The 20,464-nt window shown below is 39.9% G+C and overlaps 2 protein-coding genes across 2 annotated transcripts; both read left to right on the top strand.

Annotated features, from left to right (window-relative positions):
* The first annotated feature begins 323 nt into the window (after positions 1–323).
* Positions 324–14,712, top strand: kif11 (kinesin family member 11). Its single transcript, XM_074647082.1, has 27 exons — positions 324–530; positions 2,183–2,270; positions 2,840–2,969; positions 3,185–3,282; positions 4,112–4,190; positions 4,312–4,497; positions 4,881–5,005; positions 5,116–5,206; positions 5,320–5,465; positions 5,974–6,070; positions 6,204–6,299; positions 6,432–6,520; positions 7,270–7,357; positions 7,691–7,764; positions 7,873–7,987; positions 8,401–8,472; positions 9,640–9,775; positions 10,236–10,408; positions 10,552–10,677; positions 10,915–11,070; positions 11,857–11,996; positions 12,114–12,274; positions 12,363–12,481; positions 13,222–13,444; positions 13,552–13,712; positions 13,882–13,992; positions 14,424–14,712. The coding sequence occupies exons 2-27, from the start codon at positions 2,194–2,196 to the stop codon at positions 14,532–14,534; spliced, it is 3,180 nt and encodes a 1,059-aa protein (XP_074503183.1). The 5' UTR covers positions 324–530; positions 2,183–2,193; the 3' UTR covers positions 14,535–14,712.
* Positions 14,713–16,789: 2,077 nt separating this feature from the next.
* Positions 16,790–18,836, top strand: LOC141774418 (uncharacterized). Its single transcript, XM_074647080.1, has one exon. The coding sequence runs from the start codon at positions 17,156–17,158 to the stop codon at positions 18,008–18,010; it is 855 nt and encodes a 284-aa protein (XP_074503181.1). The 5' UTR covers positions 16,790–17,155; the 3' UTR covers positions 18,011–18,836.
* Positions 18,837–20,464: the final 1,628 nt, after the last annotated feature.

Raw genomic sequence — 20,464 nt, 5'->3', positions numbered from 1 at the left:
TATTTATTAATTTATTAATTAATTAATTTATTTTAACCTCTGGTATGTTTTGTATTTTATGATACTTTTTTTATTTTATGTTTTTTTTTTAATTATTATTATTCATCCCTTTATTTCCTTTACATGAATTCTTTTTACCTATGTGTTGATTTAACTGTTTTTTGTATTGTTTACACATTTAAAATAAAGTTTATTGAATTTTTTTTTTTTTTTACAATACTACACTAACCTCCCGTGATGCACCGCGCCTCGAATCCTTCTAACCAATCACAGCGTTTGTTTGGACCGTTACTCTCCTCTCATTGGCTGAGCGGGAAATTTAAATGTTCCGTTTGAACTGTTTCCAGCCGGAGGTTTTAGAGCGGTACAGAAGCTGTCTGAGGACGGACACTCGGACGGACACTCGGGTTATCGGAGGAGCCAGAAACACGATAAATATATAACTTACAAATCATACTACTGGTGGAAACAATACGCGGATAATTGGTAAAGAGAAGAGGAGGAGGACGACACGTGAACGACGTCATTCGGTGAGTCGAGTAACGTCCGTTTAAATCCAAGCTAACATGCTAACAAGCTAATGTCCACTTGTCGTTATCTAACAGCATTTCTCTCAGTCAATATTCACTTTTAACAGTCTCTTCTGCTCTATATTCACTTTTTAACAGTCTCTTCTGCACAATATTCACTTTTAACAGTCTCTTCTGCTCTATATTCACTTTTTAACAGTCTCTTCTGCACAATATTCACTTTTAACAGTCTCTTCTGCTCTATATTCACTTTTTAACAGTCTCTTCTGCACAATATTCACTTTTTAACAGTCTCTTCTGCACAATATTCACTTTTTAACAGTCTCTTCTGCACAATATTCACTTTTAACAGTCTCTTCTGCTCTATATTCACTTTTTAACAGTCTCTTCTGCACAATATTCACTTTTTAACAGTCTCTTCTGCACAATATTCACTTTTTAACAGTCTCTTCTGCACAATATTCACTTTTAACAGTCTCTTCTGCTCTATATTCACTTTTTAACAGTCTCTTCTGCACAATATTCACCTTTTAACAGTCTCTACTGCACTATATTCACCTTTTAACAGTCTCTTCTGCACTATATTCACCTTTTAAGTCTACTGCACTATATTCACCTTTTAACAGTCTTCTGCACTATATTCACCTTTTAACAGTGTCTTCTGCACTATATTCACTTTTAACAGTCTCTTCTGCACTATATTCACTTTTAACAGTCTCTTCTGCACTATATTCACCTTTTAAGTCTCTACTGCACTATATTCACCTTTTAACAGTGTCTTCTGCACTATATTCACTTTTAACAGTCTCTTCTGCACTATATTCACTTTTAACAGTCTCTACTGCACTATATTCACCTTTTAAGTCTCTACTGCACTATATTCACCTTTTAACAGTCTCTTCTGCACTATATTCACTTTTTTTAAAAGTCCTGTATCACAGCTGTTACCCTGCACTATATTCAGTTTTAACTCTTTTCTTCATCTCCTTGTATTTTTATATCTGGTATATTTCTTTGTACTTTGCACTACTAACTTTTTTATTGCCTTTTTACTAACATGTTTTGCACTGTGGAACTGTGATGCTGGAAACTTGAATTTCCCTCGGGATCAATAAAGTTACTATCTATCTATCTATAAAATTGTCTAAATATTATATATTCGTGACATCAGTAATGGACAGAAATCCTGACAGCTTGTTTCAAATGCAGAGTTTCTGAATATTTTGTATATTGTTTTGGCTTGAAATTGCATTAGATAATGCATCTAACCCCTTATTTTGTATTTTTGTAATTTTATAATGATGGTAAATACTTTTCAATAGTTGTTAAACTACTGTGTTAATTACTGTGCAATATTTTCAGGTGGAATTTCATTTCATTCTCACTTTGCAATTTCATTTTTCCACTTGTGCAATTTTGTTTATAGTCTGTTTATTGTCAATACTGTATATACTGCTCCTATTTTTTATACTTCTATTTAAATGGTTCATATTTTGATACACTTTGTTTAGCTCTTTTTACTGTGTTAGCTGATGCATCTTGTTTTTTTGCACTATCCCCTTTACTGTTGTACACTGACAATTTCCCCACTGTGGGACTAATAAAGGAATATCTTATCTTATCTTATTTAAAGTGTGTAATTGTACTTTCAGACTCTGCAGCCATGTCTTCTTCACACAACCTGAGTGGAGTCAAGCGGGAGGAGAAGGGGAGAAACATCCAGGTCGTTGTCAGATGCAGGTATGAGCAGAAACACTAGAGGTGGAAGAAATATTCAGACCTTTTTACTGAAGTAAAAGTAGCAATAACACAGTGTAGAAAGTAGGCTAAAAGTCCTGCATTCATATCAGTATCTAAATATACTTAAAGTACTTATTAAACAGAATTTCAGAATAATATATTGTATTTATTGATGCATTAATGTGTTCTCGACATATTACATGAGCTTTATATTCTGCTGCTGGGGAGCTCAATCTATAATAATAGATTTTATTTGTTGATTTTATTTTGTGTTAATAATCCAAATCTGCAAAGTTACTAAAGGTATCAAATAAATGTAACGTTAGTGAAGTAAAAAATACTATATTTACCATAACGTAGTGGAGTAGTAACGTGTGGTGGAGGAGCATAAAATGGACAAGTAAAGTATAGGACAAGTACCTCGACATTTTACTTCAGTACAGTACTTGGTTACTGCAGAAAACCAACTTTTATTTCCACTGTTTTATCTCCACTGTTGTCATTGGTGAATCCATTGATCTGCAGATGATGTTATTCAGAGAAGTCACATCTGTCTCTGCTATTTTCAGGCCTTTTAACACGATGGAGCGCAAGTCGTCCTACGGGGTCATGGACTGCGATCCAAGCAGGAAGGAGGTGATCGTGAAGACCGGAGGGGTCAACGACAAGGCGTCACGAAAGACCTACACGTTTGACATGGTGAGTGGATGCAGACACTTTTTCGCCCCTGAGGAGGAGAATCCTAAAGACGTCCAGGTCTGATCCTAATGATCGGTATCGGGGCAGATTTGAATGGATCTGTATGTCATATGTCACTCCAGATGATTAATGTTAAAGAACTTATATCAGAGGTCCACTGGAGGTTAATTCCCTCTGTTCATTTTTATCTTTTAAATATAATATTTCTTTCACAGGTATTTGGTCAAGCTGCCAAGCAGATTGATGTGTACAGGAGCGTTGTTTGCCCCATTCTGGATGAAGTCATTATGGGATACAACTGCACTGTTTTTGCGTGAGTGATCTTTTGCTCAGAATGATTTTAATTAGGGCTGTCAATCGATTAAAATATTGAATCGCAATTAATCGCATGATTGTCCATAGTTAATCGCAAATTACTCGCTCATTTTTATCTGTTCAAAATGTATCTTAAAGGGAGATTTGTCAAGTATTTAATACTCTTATCAACATGGGAGTGGGCAAATATGCTGCTTTATGCAAATGTATGTTTATATTTATTATTGGAAATCAATTAACAACACAAAACATGACAAATATTGTCCAGAAACCCTCACAGGTACTGCATTTAGCATAACAAATATGCTCAAATCATAACATGGCAAACTGCAGCCCAACAGGCAACAACAGCTGTCAGTGTGTCAGTGTGCTGACTTGACTATGACTTGCCCCAAACTGCATGTGATTATCATAAAGTGGACATGTCTGTAAAGGGGAGACTCGTGGGTACCCAGAGAACGCATTTTCATTCACATATCTTGAGGTCAGAGGTCATGGGATCCGTTTGAAAATGACCATGGCAGTTTTTCCTCGCCATACTTTAGCATAAATTTGGAGCGTTATTTAGTCTCCTTTGCGACAAGCATAGTTGACATGGTTGGTAACAATGGATTCATTAGGTTTTCTAGTTTCATATATATCGTCTCTCTAGTTTTAAAACTGCGTTAAAGAAATTAGTGGCATTAAAAGGGATTTGCGTTATCGCGTTAACTTTGAGAGCCCTAATTTTAATACTTCAGTAAATTAATATCAATTCATTTCTGTTGTGAATTGTACTGGAATTTTTTTATGGACATGAGATAAAAACGTGTCGCTGTGTTGTTCAGCTACGGTCAGACTGGAACAGGAAAGACGTTCACCATGGAGGGAGAGAGGAGTCCAGACGAGGAGTTCACCTGGGAGGAGGTAAGAGAAGAGAGGAGCCATAAATCACTTTAAATTTCTGCTACTTGTTTGCATAATCAAATCCACAGTGACAGAGCTGTATAGAGCAGAAACCGAGCTGATAAACTCTTTTGGTTTTTAGGACCCTTTGGCCGGCATCATCCCCAGAACGCTGCACCAGATCTTTGAGAAGCTTTCTGAGAACGGCACCGAGTTCTCCGTCAAAGTCTCCCTGCTGGAGATCTACAACGAGGAGCTGTTCGACCTGCTCAGCCCCAGCGATGACGTCAACGAGCGGCTGCAGCTCTTCGACGACCCGCGGAACAAGGTAACTTGTGTTAAATATCTGCTGTTATGATTCAGGGGTATGTCTTTTGAAAGTATCCTGCAGTTCTTGCAGCCTTGGTGTAGCGCTTGCCTCATTGACTCTGTGTAAGCTTGTTGTATTACTTCTGCCCTTTTAAAAAAGGGAAACATGTTGGGAAATGCACAGTTTGCTTTTCTTGAATTTGCTTATTATGCTTTCCCTCGCAACAAAATTAATAAAAACATTTTCCCAAAATGTTAAACTATTCCTTTAATGGAGCACAGTGTTTATGACAGCTCATACAGATCAGTTAAAATGCAGAATAAATGATACATTTTGTTGACGTTTTTCTGTCTTCTGTGACGTACTGAGCTCCGTTCTGACGGCCGTGTTGTGTGTTGCAGCGCGGCGTGGTGGTGAAGGGTTTGGAGGAGGTGACGGTTCACAACAAATATGAAGTTTATCAGATTCTGGAGAGAGGATCAGCCAAGAGGAGGACGGCCTCCACGCTCATGAACGCCTACTCCAGGTACTCACCGAGAGTAAACTATATAGCACATCTCCAGATGATTCCTGTACAACCAGCTGAGTCCAATATTTACCACCTTGGCTGATTTTGTTTACCGTATCTCTGCGTAGTCGCTCCCACTCGGTGTTCTCGGTCACCATTCACATGAAGGAGATCACTATGGATGGAGAGGAGCTGGTGAAGATCGGCAAACTCAATCTGGTAATAATACATTTCATACAGATTTGGTATGTGTCCTGTGAAAAGTCTCTTTATTTTCCATTCACAAAGTAGAAAATTGCAGAACACTAACTTCCCCTCTCCTCCTTCTTCAGGTGGATCTCGCTGGCAGTGAGAACATCGGGCGATCAGGTGCGGTGGACAAGCGAGCTCGCGAGGCGGGAAACATCAACCAGTCTCTGCTGACGCTGGGCCGAGTGATCACCGCTCTGGTGGAGAAAAGGCCTCACATCCCGTACAGGTAGAGAAATCAAGTCCTTCCTTTTATTCTCTGTAGCTCTTCTCTTTAATGTACTTAACCGGAGAAGAGTTGTAGATATGTACTAAAAATCTAACTTTCGGGTATTTATCCTACCCTACTTGAAATGAATTGGGTGGACAAAATAATAGGGACACCTATCAGTATAACGCAAATCAAAAGAACCACAAACTACATCCTCCAATAAGACCATAAAGTTGAATCAACACCTCTCTAAAACATCTGAACATTATAATGTTCAAGAAGAAGATTTTATTGCAGGACTGTTGTATTATTATTGTTAAACTGCATTACTTTTAGCTAGTTGTACCTAATAAACTGGCAACTGAGTGCATTGAGCAGATCTTTTTTAATGGTGACACTGTTTCTAAATGACCTCAGACCTAGTTTGGCATTTCTGTACTGCAATTACTTGTTGCTCTTGTTCTGGATGACTTATGGGTTTAGTTGTAATTACTAGTTAGATAAATGATGTGTACTCTTCTCACAGAGAGTCTAAGCTGACCAGAATCCTGCAGGACTCTCTGGGAGGACGAACCAAAACCTCCATCATCGCCACCGTGTCGCCTTCCTCCAGCAACATGGAGGTACGTTCTGTCCTCTCTGTGAATACGTGCTTATGTTGCTGACATTTCTACTTCTCATTGCTCCAGCATACACTTTGCTCCTCCGACTCCATGGACACTCACGATGATGTGATTTTCTTCTCTGTCCCTGCAGGAGACTCTGAGCACGCTGGAGTACGCCAGCAGAGCCAAGAACATCATGAACAAACCCGAGGTCAACCAGAAACTCACCAAGAGGACACTCATTAAGGTGGATGAGATTGATATCACAATTTAAAGGGATGCAAACACATCCAAATTACTTGCTGCTTGTCAGGAAATGTCTTTGATATCATTTCATCGTCTTTAAGGAAAATACTGACTTGTGTTTCTGTCCTCTCAGGAATACACGGAGGAGATCGAGCGTCTGAAGCGCGACCTGGCCGCCACTCGAGACAAGAACGGAGTTTATCTTTCTGCAGAGAACTACGAGTAAGTCGCATAAAAACAGTTTTATTTGTTTTACTTCACCATCCTTTAGCCAAAGAGTTTAGAAGCAAAGAGATGAAACTGGTGCTTTTTGGAAAACAGCCACTAGATGGCGTTGCGGTAATGCTGATGAATCCAGAGTTATTTTCCTCGACATAATGAACATGCATCAGACCCACGGGACTGCACCGCCCTGCACGCTTCTATGACATATCCAGAAAGTATTTTAAAAAAGGCCCATCACAGTTTCCAAGAATCAAAGTCGAAGGTGACGCCTTCAACTGTCTCTTGTTTTATACAACCAGCAGTCAAAAACTAAAACTTATTCAATTTACAGAGTTCGAGAAGTAGTAAAATCTCCATGTTTGTGAAGAGGCAGCCAGATATTTGGTCATTTTTGCTTGATAAATTACTTAAGACAATCAATCAATTATCGAAATTGACGTTATTATTAAAAGGGTTATTAAACTCTACAGAAATGATAATACAGTCCTAAAAAAAGGGGAAAAAAGTTGAGCTCTTTAAGTTCTTTTGTAGAGAAGACATCAGGATATATATATATATATATCATTTTGGATCTGTTTTTATATTTAACATTTTATTTCACTTAATAAATTCAACAAGGAAGTGGAATACAGAAAAGTATTTTTTTACAGACTCGTACTTTTAATAATTTAGAGATGCTTGATTGCAGCTTGTGTCTTCTGTTCTGCTGTAACAGAAACAAACTGACAGTCCTGTGTGTGTTTCAGGACCATGTTGGGTCAGATCAGCTCTCACGAGGAGCACACGGTCGAGAACACCGACAAGATCGCTGCCATGGAGGAGGAGATCAAGAAGGTACGCGAGTCTCAGTTTGCTGTTTTTCTTAGTTATATATGACAGTAAATTGAATATCAAGTGTGATGTGTATATATATATTTTTTAATTTTACATCCCCTGGCCTCTTAAATTTTTCATGAGTTATAGTCGTTGCAGCTTTATTATGTGTGATACAGCCGACGATAAATGCCTATATGCTAGCCAGTTCACACGTTTGCACTCACATATTACTTTCTGTCACTAGAAAGTACATTTTGATGTTTTTGTTGATATTCATTAGTATTTTATCTTCGCTGCTGTTGTCGTTTCTTTCTGCATCAGCTGTCACTCACAGTTTGTTTCTCTCTGCAGGTGACTGAGCTGTTTGCGGACAGTAAAACCAGACTGGAGCAGTGCGCCGTAGACCTGGATGAGAAGCAGCAGAGGTGATGCATTATACAAAAATCCTTCAACATTTGAAATGAGACTGCAGGAGTTTAAACCACAGTCAAATTCTGCATTTTAAAGAGTGTGTTTTTCTGCATTGGTTTCAGGCTGGAGGAGACGAATCGAGACCTGCATCTGACCAAAGAGAAGCTGAGTCAGGAGGAGTTCGTCTGCTTGGAGCTCACCTCAGTGCAGGAATCTCTGTATAACACGGCAGGACAGGTACGGACGAGTTTAATTGATATGCTTTAATATACATGACACTGTGTGTTAATGCTCTGATGTTTTATCAGCTAGATTTAGATGTTGGTTAGTTTAATTTAGCTTTTTTTCACCCCTTCTCTTTTTCTGTTCCTTTTTTCTCTTCATGTACTTTCCATCCTATTAATAATGTCTCATTCTTGTAATGCTCTATCCTGTGTGTAACTTCCTGTCTTTTAGCTGTTTTTCACACAACTTCCTTTTTTCAGAAAGTATTTTTTATCTTGTTTGCACTCAGCTGTGTAAAACATTTATCAGTCGGTGTGATCATTATCTATCAATCTGAATACATTCATTTCCTTTTGGTGAGAATTTCTCAGCAGCACGCTTCAAATCTTGTTTAACATATTTGTGCTTTGTGTGTCGTCCTTCAGCTGCTGAGTACAGTGGATGCCAGCACCAGTGACGTGTCGGGTCTCCAGGACAAGCTGGACAGGAAGAAAAAGGTCACGCTCTTTTCAAACGGCACACGTTCTCTGTCAAGTGAAAACGATGCATCTCCCAAATGTTATTTTTCAGATCAACTGAAGAAAATCCCCCCGCGTCCTAATCTAAATAAAACCATTTATTTTATTACTTGCCACTGATACAAATTGTTTTATTTATTAGTGGTTATCAAATAACAAAAAAGACTAAAGTTAATTGTCACGTTTTATCCGCCTTGCTGTCAAACTTGCGGCAAACTGCTCAATACATAGTTAGTTAGAGTTTCGCCCACATCTTCTCTAATGCCACCCAACTAAACTCCTGTTTCAAGGATAATTGAAATTCTCGCTTGCTCATCATCTCATAAATTTTTGTCTTTACCCGCCGCCATTTTATCACGAGTGGCTGATCGGTACTGCACATGTGCAACTCTCAACAGAGATGAGAAGGAAGCTCAAGGTGGCTTCAAGTAAAGTTTATATGTAGAGCACATTTAAAAACAACAAAATGTGATCAACGTGCTGTACTGTGGTAGAACAACAATACAATATATAAGATGGCTCACTCCTGAGCTACTTCCATCAACAGCTCTGGAAAAAAAACAATGTGTTAAACTATTTTTTGAGCTGCTAGATTTACTAGCCCGACGTGGCATTTTACTTGCCCAAGTGGGCAATCCTTATTGTTGAGCCCTGGGTGAAACAAAGGCTTGGGTTAATTTATCTGTTGATTATTTCTACAACTAATTGATTCATCTTTTAGTATTAAAAAATGTCCGAAAATTGTGAATTCAAAGAGTCCAAATGTCTCGTTTTCTTTGACCAACAGTCCAAAACCCAAAGTTATTGAATTATAAATGATGTCAAACGGAAAGTCTTTACAATTTGATGAACATTTAGTTTGTTTGATTGGGTTTTGTAAGATGTTTGAGTGTATAATTGTAGACCTGCATGGACATCAATGTATCTGACAAAACAACAAGAGTAATACTAAAGCGTTGTATCAGTCTATGATGTTGCTATTTGATGTTTCCCTGTGACATAATTATGTTAAATATTATAAATGAATACATATAAAGAACACAAATATGACCTTTAGTTGCTGGACATTATCAGCAACACCATCTGTGCACCTTTTTGACTTTCCATTATCAGGACTAACAAACACACACTTGATTGTAATTGCAGGTGGAGCAGCACAACAGTGAGATCCAGCAGAGCTTTTCTCAGCGGATGGAGGGAGCGCTCGGCAACATGCAGCGCTGCGTTCAGCAGCAAGGAGCCAAACACCACGACATGCTGAGCAGCTACTCGCGGGCCGTCGGTGAGAACAGAGATCTGAAGAGATCTAACCTGTAGTGGAGATATAAACATGTAAAGTTATCCTCAGGGTGGCGATAGAAGAACAGTTACTAAAGGGTCATTCAAATCTATTAAAGGGTTCATCCTATGAGGAGCAGTAATGTGCTCAAGAAATGTCATTGCAACCTTGCATATTCAGTGTCTCAAATGAAGGAATAGGAGGTGGTATACTCTGTCATGTTGTCCATCTTTATATACAGTCTATGGTGGAGACAGAGAGAAGAGGGAGACGGTGGTGGCCAAATTGTTGTTGCCATCCTCTCAAAATGTTAAGATTTGTGACCAGAGATACTGTCAGGAAGAACAGTAAAGTCTGATACTTAGGAAATCAGAGAACCTGTCAAATTAGTTTTTGATTATATTTATGGATTGATAAAGGTGTCTAACTTCCTAATTCTGTCCGTCTCTGCTTTTCCGTGCAGACGGTGTGCTTGTGATGAACGAGGCGGCGCTGAAAGGAGCCCTGACCACCGTGGAGTCCTTCGTGGGTGGAGTCGGGCAGCTGGTGAACGAGGGCGTGACTCGCTGTCGGGACAGAGTGCAGCAACAGGAGGCGCTGTGTCTGCAGGACAAGGAGAGCCTGCTGCAGCTGCTGGTGAGGACAACAAGGGCAACCCACACAGTTTAATAGACACGATGAAGGCTAATGTATTTGGTTTGAAATTGGGATTATAATGGCCAAATTAAACAGCACAACAAAAACATATTTGAGTGCTTTCTTTCTTTTTATGTGTGTAGGAAGAGCATCGACAGGACATGGAGGACGTGCTGGTGGCTCGGACTCTGATGGGTCTGTCGGCTGTGAAGGAGCTCAACGACACTCTGAGAGTCACCGTGGAGACGCAGCGAGCTCTGACCAACAAGGTGAGTCCATATCGGTGTTCGGTCTTCTTTTTTATACCAATAAAATATTAAAAAAATACAATAAAAGGAATCAGTTGAAATTATATTCATACGGTATTTGATAGTGTTTTCATTTGGAAAAATGGATGTTTGATGTGTGACTGTTTTTAAGACCTTTTTCTAAACATGTTAACCTTTTTTCACAAAGTATCTCTGTGCTAAACCTCCTCGTCATTTTCATTGTCTCCCCCCTCTCAGGTGGAGGAGATGAAGGAGGTGGGGGTGTTCTTCAGCGGCCTGGTTCGGGAGCTGGCCGGGTTGCGGGAGGAAGCCGTGCAGGGCCTGAGCTCACTGCAGGCCGACCATGACAAGCTGGAGGACGAGATCCGACAGGCGCAGGACAGACAGCAGACGGTAATAGCTGGTCTGTAGGACCCAGCAGCTTTTATTCCATTTTAGTTTGAATTTAAAAGGAGAAATGAAATTGATTTTGTCTGAGATGACAAATTTGATTTGACGACGTCCACACTAAGCTGGTTAAATTAGTAAATACATCTTTTTCCTCTCCGTTTCAGCCCCCCCCCCTCCCCCCCCGTCCAGACTTTTCTCACCAAAAAATGTAGCTTTTCCAAAACAGCTTCCACAAAAGTAAATAATCTTATGAGTTTTAGTGCAAAATGGAAACAACAAAGTCACATAAACCGGGTCTTTTTCTACTTGAACCTCTTCCATTCCACCCTCTTTACCGTAGACCCGTTTTTGTCTCTTTTAGGGGGGTAGAGGGGTTCTTTAGGTGGACATAGGAGGTCAACAATGTATGTCACACAGAAGTGGTGTACATCATCTGAAAGCTGGGAACCTGAAGATTAATTAATTAAGATCATAATCTTTTAATTTAAACATTGTCCACAAGCTGAGTTTAGGTTTCTGCCGTTAGACATTTCTTTAATACTTTAAAATATTTTTAAATCTTAAAGGATGATATTTAACTCTCCTGTCGTTTAATGTATGCAAACTAAAAGATTTTGTTGATAATGTGATCCATTTTTTAGTTTCTATTATACATATTGATACATTTCTACGTCTTTAAATGCTGGTATTGTCACCCAACTGTTTTGTAAAAGTCTAGTTAAATCAGTCACAGATATTTTTGTAAATGTAAAATGAAACTAACATTATTACTGTGCTTCCTGCTGTCAGGGTATGAAGCAGGCCATGCAGATCCTGCAGGACCAGCTCAACCTGCTGACAATTGAGACCCAGAAGGACTACACTGATCTGCGCTCGGCCTCCAAAGCTCTGCAGAAACCTCTCAAGACCCTCCAGGAGAACATCAGCAGGTGAGTCACAGACAGACTGAAGGACAAACACCAGGAAGGCTTGTCAAAGTCAAATTTAGGGTCAATTATCAGCCACTAAAATTGTGTTTATATCCATTTCTTTCACGCTGTGTGCAGCGGTTGCAGCACAGTAGAGCGCCAGGCCTCGGCCCAGGCTGACCTCCTCTCCTCCACCTCCTCCGCGCTCGCCTCCTCTCTGCGCCTGAACGCCGACGAAAGCCAGCAAGCGCTGGAAGAGTTGACGGGCTGCTGCTCACACCTCCACAGCTCCGTGTCCGGTACGTAATTCATCATTTAAACCTTAAACCCACATCTACAGTACATTCAGTGTACATTGTTGCTGATGCTGTCGATCTGTGACTGCAGGTCTGGTCCAACGTGACCTCCAGTGGAGCTCCAGAGTTCGGGATCATGCAGAGACTCAAGCCCAGGAACACCTTTCCCTGATGGGGAAGATTTCCTCTGAAGCCCAGAGCCTCCATCAGGTAAAAACGGCCTCTGATCGCTGCACGTTTATGTCTTATTAGTTTGATTTATTAATAATAATCAACATAAGATTTTCCGTGGAGTATTGCTTTAAGTGAATACACTCAAATCTTATCTTATTGACTGACTATTTTTCAGTTGCAAGTAGTTTTTTTTATGTATTTAGCATCAGTGTATGTTTTATTATGTTCTTAGTAGGGCTGTCAATCGATTACAATATTTAATCGCATGATTGTCCATAGTTAATCTCGATTAATCGCACATTTTTTATCTGTTCATATGTAGCTTAAAGGGAGATTTTTTTACTGATACATTTAGAAACTGAAGACAGGTAGAGCATAATTAATATTTCATATAGTCCCACTTTTCACTGGTGCTTTGTAGGATTCTTTTTTTCCTGTAGCTGTTCCTCTTCCCTCGTCTTTTTATGTATGTGGAATGTTTTTTATGGGTGGAAGCCTGATCCAAATTTCCTACAATGAGGGACAATAAAGTGAATCATGAATCTTGAAAATCTACCTTAGAGTCTATAAAAGTGCTCTGAGAAGTGTGTAATTTGTTCCACAAAACGTCCTGTTGTTGAAAACCTACTGAACTTAATTTCTGCAGGTAATACTGTACCTGCGGACGCTTGATTATACTGAAGTTTGAGGTTTCACTGTATCAGAACAAACGCTTCACCTGGGAGATAAAACTTGCCCAAACGTGCCCGTACTCTAATCCTTCATCTTCTCTCCAGAGCGTCGAGACGCGCTGCTCTGAACAGCTCCGGACAGTCGAAGAGGAGCTGTCCGGTCGGCAGGAGGAGGTGAAGCGGTCTCTGTTGGCCGTGCAGAACCAGACCTCCCTGGACCGGACTGTCCTGGACCAACAGCAGGCCGAGCTCCGGGACCGCTTAGAGACGAGCCAACAGCTGGTCCACGGCTTCCTGCAGGAGGAACTGCAGCAGGACATTCCCACAGGTAAGTTATCCGAAATGTGTCCTTTTGGAGAGAAGGTACAAAGTGTCTGGTGTTTTCAAGTCCTTGAACCTGTCCCAGTTATAAACCAGTTCTGCTGTTGCCCTCAGGTGCGACCCCTCAGCGTCGGGAGTTTGTGTATCCCAGGCGGCTGGAAAAGTCGTGGAGCCGCGGCGAGCTGCTGGAGACCCTGAGGAGGCAGCAGGAGGAGCTGCAGGCCGCCATAGATGAGGAGGAGGAAGAGGAGGACAAAAACAGCCAGGTTGATCACGTACGTTTACTGTTTTGTATTCTCCTACGTAGGATGGTTCTTCCAGTAATCAGGTTAACCTAATTTAATAGGTTAATGAGAATGCGACATCTAGTGGCTGAATGTGATCAATAGCACCTTTTTAATTTCTGCTCCATTTTCACGTCTTGTTCCTCTTTATTGTGTCCAGGACTCTCTGGAGGACGAGCTGAGTACCTGTAATGAAAGCTTGGCCACAGAGCCGTCCTTCGTCGACGAGAACCTCGTCTTCAACGAGAGCAAACGCGTTCCCTTCTTCAAGGTGAGCAGTAAAGGTTGAAAAATGTCTGGAAGTTTTACATAGGGATGCCTCGCCATTTAGCTTGTGTTGTCACGATGCCAAAGTTCAGACTTTGATACTATACCCTGCCTAAATATCTTGATACGATACTGAAACGATACCACGGCAACGATCTAAAACATCTGGAAAATAATGGAATAATAGATGACAGAACATGGAATTTTTTATTAAATAAAAATGTTAAAATGTGCTTTTCCCCTCATTCTTAAAGTATCGATAGAAATAAAACGGGGTATCGTAGCGTTTTTAACTGCAGGGTATCACGATACCTTTTGTAGTATCAGTATACAGTGCATCACTACATTTAGCACGAACGCTCACCCAACTTTCAGCACATTTTACTGTGTATTGATAACGATGATTCTATAATCTGATTTATTTCCCTTTTCCAGCAAAAGAAGGGCGGTAAGAAAGACACAAAGAACAACGCCAGGCAGAAAACCTCAGAAAACGAAGCCTCAACACCTCATAAATCCAGACTACCACTCCGCTCTCAGAACTAAAGAACAGTTTTTAATGTATTCTTCTTAAACAATGTCTTTACTGTCCAACTCTGTCTTGTGTTTTTAATCTTTTTTGTCTTCTCAATGTTAAGATACTGTGTAACGAAACTGTGTTTTATTGCCATAATGGTCTCGACATTTTCAAGTTGCTTGTAAAATTAAAGAGATTTATACTTTCCGTCAATTATTAATTCCAGTAGATAAAATGTATACAGTGATATGCTCTTCCTTTATTCTAAGAGATGGAATAGGATTTAATCATGTCCAAAATGAGGAACTAAAGATTTGGTGAAACATCTTTTTTTTTGAAGAGAAGCACTCACAGCGGCAGTATTTACAAGACGTCAAGTGACGCATTTCCAGTAATTTCTAACTGATTAAGTTGAGCTTAGACTGTGGGGAGCATTTTTCAGATCTGCCAAGTAGGTTTTCACATACAAGGAATTTGCTTTGGTGTATAGACATAAAATATAGAATAGAAAAAATGGCAATAAAAATATTTTAAAAATACTATTTAAAAATATGTAAAATGTAACAAAAAAAGAAAAAGCGAGGCAAGAATGATGGATGTATAAAGGTTCACAGTGCTAAAATAAAAAAATATCTTGGTTTTATATACTTGATGAGATTTAGGGCTGTATGAACAAAGACTTTCTTTGATTAACCGCTTAGAAGTCATTATATGGGTAATTACTGTATGCACCTTAAACTCATAGTTTATAAGCCTCCTTTTCAATTTTATTAGACTAAGAAATTATCCTTCTAAAGTGTGATTTTATATATATAATTTCATTATATATAATTTGACAGATATAATTCCATTTCTTTCATAAATACAAAGAAATTAGGCTTTTTTCTTTGGTAAATTTACACTTGTGAATGTGGAACTTCGCCAGAATTAAAATTAAATTAATAAGACAAAATGCATTACTGTCTGTCACTGTAACCATAGCAACCAAATATAATATTTCTATAGTACAGTGCAAAATCTGAGAAAATGTTAACAAGTATAAAATTATTGACATCTTTCCACAATTCACATGTAAATTTACAAGACCACAATAAATGAGAAAGTTTCAGGATGTGATTCACAGAAGGAACAATCTACATCTATGTCACTCTGAAATGTTTCACTGGATAGAATCTGTGGATCGACTTAAATGACACCTCTTTTACCTGATTTGTTAAAAGGAACTTTCGTGGTAAGGACCAAACTTTCTTCCAGTTAATATCACTAACAACTTAGCTACATAGATGATCTCATAGTTTTACTACAACACTTAGTTTGGAAAAATATGCTTTTGCATAATTTTGGTGACTTTTTAATGGGAAAAATATTCAATAACTTTATTTTTATAAAGTGTAGTGCTATCAAAATGTCTTAATTAGTTTAATAAGTTTAATCAGGAAGAGACCATTGATGTGTGAAGTGATTTTGGTAGTACTACACTGTATAATACTGAAGCTAATGAATATTTTTCTCTTCTCGGCGTTGCACTTTGTAGACGGTCCCTGACCTCTGGTCTCTCAGCCGGCTGCACATAGAGACCAATATTATGTGTTATGTGTTGATTAGAATGAGGTTGTAGCTCGTTGTCTACCTCACTACGGATAGAAAGAGCCGTTGTTTGTGTTTTAACAACGTTTTGGTTATGAGTTATTGATCCAGGAAGTTTGAATCTGTCAATATCTTTCCAACTTTACCGAAGTACATCATCTAGGGGTCTCTGTACATCAGCAACGTGTGGACAGTCAGGAATGATTGGAAGAAGTGCTCTAGGAAGTAACTCGAGGGAACGAGTTACTAAAACCTTTTCTCCTAGGGGGTCTAAGGGTCTAGGGGTCTAGGGGGTCTCCGTACTGACGGATTCGCTCTACTTCAATTTGCTTTTTAACTTCCAATTCATGTTTCATTTTGTCATGTTCAAGCTGCAACATCAGAATCTCCTTCTGTTGCTCAAAAGTTAGTCCCTGAGTCTGAAAGGACACAGCAGTAGGACTTGGAGGAGACTTCTCTTTATCTCCGGGAAGGACGCAGTGAATGATTGTAAACCAAAGATATTCATTATCTATTTATAGTACAGAAATAACTACAAATGTGGAGCGTGTCAGTCAGTAACATCAGTAATGTAGATGTGGATGTGTGAGCATGATGAAGTGTGATGTGTTGTGAGTGAAAACTAAAGAACAGCCAAACAAAGTCAGCCCGGCAGGTTCTGGCAGGGATGAGTCCAGGTGAAGGAGAGAGAGAGACCAGAGCAACGCTTGATTGGGGCTCTTATGCTCAGGGCGCACCAGCATCAGGTGCTCTGCATCACGCATCTTCTCCCTTGATACCTTCAAGGACACAGGGAAGGAATACATGGCAAATCCACACTGACATCTCAGTAGTGAGGCTGTCACACTATACACCCGGAGATATGACGCGTTGATGGCGCGTGACCCAGCCTCCTTTTAACAGAACTTCATGGTGACTTCTGCTTTCGTTTCCTCAAAAGCCAGCAGAAGGCAGAAGGAAGGACGTGAACGCACTGCTGAAGGGCGGCGAGTTAAACAAGAACCGTCGTTTCTTACTGACTATTAAGATTGATATTCTCCCCGTCGTGTATTGATCCGTGGACATGATGGGTAAACTGACCGGATTGTGTGTGTTGTTGATGGCGGTGCTGAACGTCGCTGTAACCGAGGATACTGTAACTACGATGTACTTCGAGGATGGCGACAGTCTAACGTTAGAAGTGAGGCCTGCTTATACGACTCCCATCATTAACATCTTGTGGAAGTTCAACGGTAATCTGCAGGCTGAGTGGGTAAAAGATGTGGTTCCTCTGGGTTATTACCCCAGAATTAAAGGACGAGCAAACCTCACCATAGAGACTGGACAGCTGATCATCAACAACATGAAGAAAAACGACGATGGTGTGTATTCAGTGGGCATCAACGACAGAGTCCAGAGTGAGAGCTATCACGCTAAATTGATCAAGAAGGTCCAGAAGCTCAAAGTAGTGGTGAGACCATTGACTTGCACAGCTGATTCTAAGAATTGTAGTTTAACCTGTGACTCAGACACCACCGATGCTGAACCCATCACCTACAGCTGGAAGAAGGGAGATGGAGAGTGGGAGGTGTCTGGGAAGGACATCAACATCACCAGGAAGGATGACTCAGGTGGGAAGACCTTCACCTGCAGGATGGAGAACCCAGTCAGCGAGGAAGAAAGTGACCCAGAACCCAACCTGCTCTACAAGGAGGAAGAGCCCAGCATCGTTGGTCCTGCAGTTCGTTTTTTTTTGTGTGCTTTGGTAGGTGTGTGTGTGGTTGGTTTGGTTGTGGCATGGATAATGAAGAAAGGCCCCTTCAAGAATCGAGGCATCAACATCACTGCTTCTGAAAATGGAAATGAACGGCCTACTTCTCCTCCTAGTGACAGTGCAACTGGGCCATATGAGAACGTACCACTTCAGGATAACCCCTAAGACACAAAGTCAGACGCCAAAGAAACTGCATGAAGTTGAGGAGCTCAAATAGTCCTCAGACTTCTATTTCTGCATACATGACATGTACAAACATGTTCATTTTTTGTGTATTTTTTAGCAGTCAGCTGTGTGCATCATCGACTGTTACTTGCAGCAGAGGGATTTTCATAACAACAAAGTTGTTTTTTAGAACAGCATGAAAACATGATTGTATTTTATTGTTTTTTTAAATAGCCACCTGTGTGTTTATATATATATGTATGTATGTATGTATGTATGTATGTATGAGGGTGTTTCTGCAACTAAAATCATTTTTGACTCTCCTAAATTAAAAAAAACAATCTATCAATTTTAACCATCAGAGAAAACTAAACTTATATTAACAGATATATGATATTCTCAGTGAGTCTTTGCAGTGTGCCTGAGGATGTAAATAAGTCAATATGATTCTTAGATTGATGATGCGAGTGAAGCAGCTTTGAATATATCTGATAAGAAACCATACCAAAGAAAAGGCTGATTTAATCATCAGAAGTGAATGTAATTAAATTACCAACATTTCAGCATCTTCTGACCAGTTTCCAAAAGGTCTACATATATGTATCTACTGTTTATGTTCTTAATATGCCTTGTACAACGTATCTCTGATATATGTACATTCATACTTCCTGATATGTATATGTTCTTAATAAGCCTTGTACAATGTATTTCCTTTTATAATTGTAATATAACATTATTTTTAATGGAGCTTCCCAGCAGAAAGCATTTCACACGATTGTACTTGTATAACCGGCGTGACAATAAACATCTTGAATCTTGAATCTTGAATTTGCCACAGAGTGTTCTTTGAAACTGCTCTTATGAAGCAACACATCAACTCATCAGCGGACACAGCAGCCTCAGCCGCAGTGGTACTTTTCCGTTCTGTAATGTATGTCGCAATACGATCAAGGGCAGTTAAGCACCGCTTAAAGTGAGTTGACAGGTCTCTTACCAACTCCACGTATGTTTGGCCACTTTTTCTCTCCCATGATCTAAAACGCTGGCGATAAGCCTCTGGCACAAGCTCATACACCTTAAGAACAGCAGATTTTATTGTATCATAGCTAGAGCTATCCTTAAGGCTCCAGGATGAATAAGCCTCCTGCGCTTTCCCTGAGAGGACACACTGAAGCAGAAGTGCACAGTCTGCATCAGGCCAGTTTCTAGCCTTAGCTACACGCTCAAACAGCAAGAAAAAGGTGTCTGGATCTTTCTCATTAAACCTTGGTAACGAGCGCAAGTTATTCACATCAAAACGATTCACAAAAGACCTGGGCACCTGTCCGCCCTCACTCTCACCAGACAACACGCCATCTTTGATCATAGACAAACGATATCCCTCCATATTTCATTTTTCTGCCTCTGATTGCTGACGTACGGAGCCGCCCTAGACCCCTAGGAGAACATTTTTATTATCTCGTTCCCTCGAGTTAGTAACTCGTTCCCTCGAGTTAATTATCTCGTTCCCTCGAGCAGGTTATCTCGTTCCCTCGAGTTAGTAACTCGTTCCCTCGCCTCGAGTTAGGCATCTCGTTCCCTCGAGTTAGTAACTCGTTCCCTCGAGTTAGTTATCTCGTTCCCTCGAGTTAATTATCTCGTTCCCTCGAGTTAGTAACTCGTTCCCTCGAGTTAATTATCTCGTTCCCTCGAGCAGGTTATCTCGTTCCCTCGAGTTAGTAACTCGTTCCCTCGAGTTAATTATCTCGTTCCCTCGCCTCGAGTTAGGCATCTCGTTCCCTCGAGTTAGTTCATAGAGCACTTCTTCCAATCATTCCTGACTTTCCACACATTGCTGATGTACGGAGTACCCCTAGATGATGTACTTCGATAAAGTTGGAAAGATATTGACAGATTCAAACTTCCTGGATCAATAACTCATAACCAAAACATTGTTAAACACAAACAACGGCTCTTTCTATCCGTAGTGAGGTAGACAACGAGCTACAACCTCATTTTAATCAACACATAACACATAACATTGGTCTCTATGTGCAGCCGGCTGAGAGACCGTCAGGGACCGTCTACAAAGTGCAAAGCCGAAAAGAGAAAAATATTCAATAACTTCAGTATTATACAGTGTAGTACCACCAAAATCACTTCACACATCGATGGTCTCTTCCTGATTATACTTATTAAACTAATTAAGACATGTTGGTGGCACTACACTTTATAAAAGTGAAGTTATTGAATATTTTTCCCATTAAAAATTCACAAAAATTATGCAAAAGCATATTTTTCCAAACTAAGTGTTGTAGTACAACTATGAGGAGATCATTGATGTGTGAAGTGATGTTGGTGGTACTACACTGTATTATACTGAAGCTAATGAATATTTTTCTCTTTTCGGCGTTGCACTTTGTTGACGGTCCCTGACCTCTGGTCTCTCAGCCAGCTGCACATAGAGACCAATAT

Source organism: Sebastes fasciatus, chromosome 9 (genome assembly GCF_043250625.1).
Source record: "Sebastes fasciatus isolate fSebFas1 chromosome 9, fSebFas1.pri, whole genome shotgun sequence".
Lineage (NCBI taxonomy): Eukaryota > Metazoa > Chordata > Actinopteri > Perciformes > Sebastidae > Sebastes > Sebastes fasciatus.
This window is presented reverse-complemented; position numbering and strand designations above follow the sequence as displayed.

Coding starts and splice junctions, on each gene's coding strand:
- kif11 (XM_074647082.1), top strand. CDS start 2,194: ATGTCTTCTTCACACAACCTGAGTGGAGTCAAGCGGGAGGAGAAGGGG. Junction 4,498..4,880: donor TCGACGACCCGCGGAACAAG/GTAACTTGTGTT, acceptor TGTGTGTTGCAG/CGCGGCGTGGTGGTGAAGGG. Junction 5,006..5,115: donor CTCATGAACGCCTACTCCAG/GTACTCACCGAG, acceptor ATCTCTGCGTAG/TCGCTCCCACTCGGTGTTCT.
- LOC141774418 (XM_074647080.1), top strand. CDS start 17,156: ATGATGGGTAAACTGACCGGATTGTGTGTGTTGTTGATGGCGGTGCTG.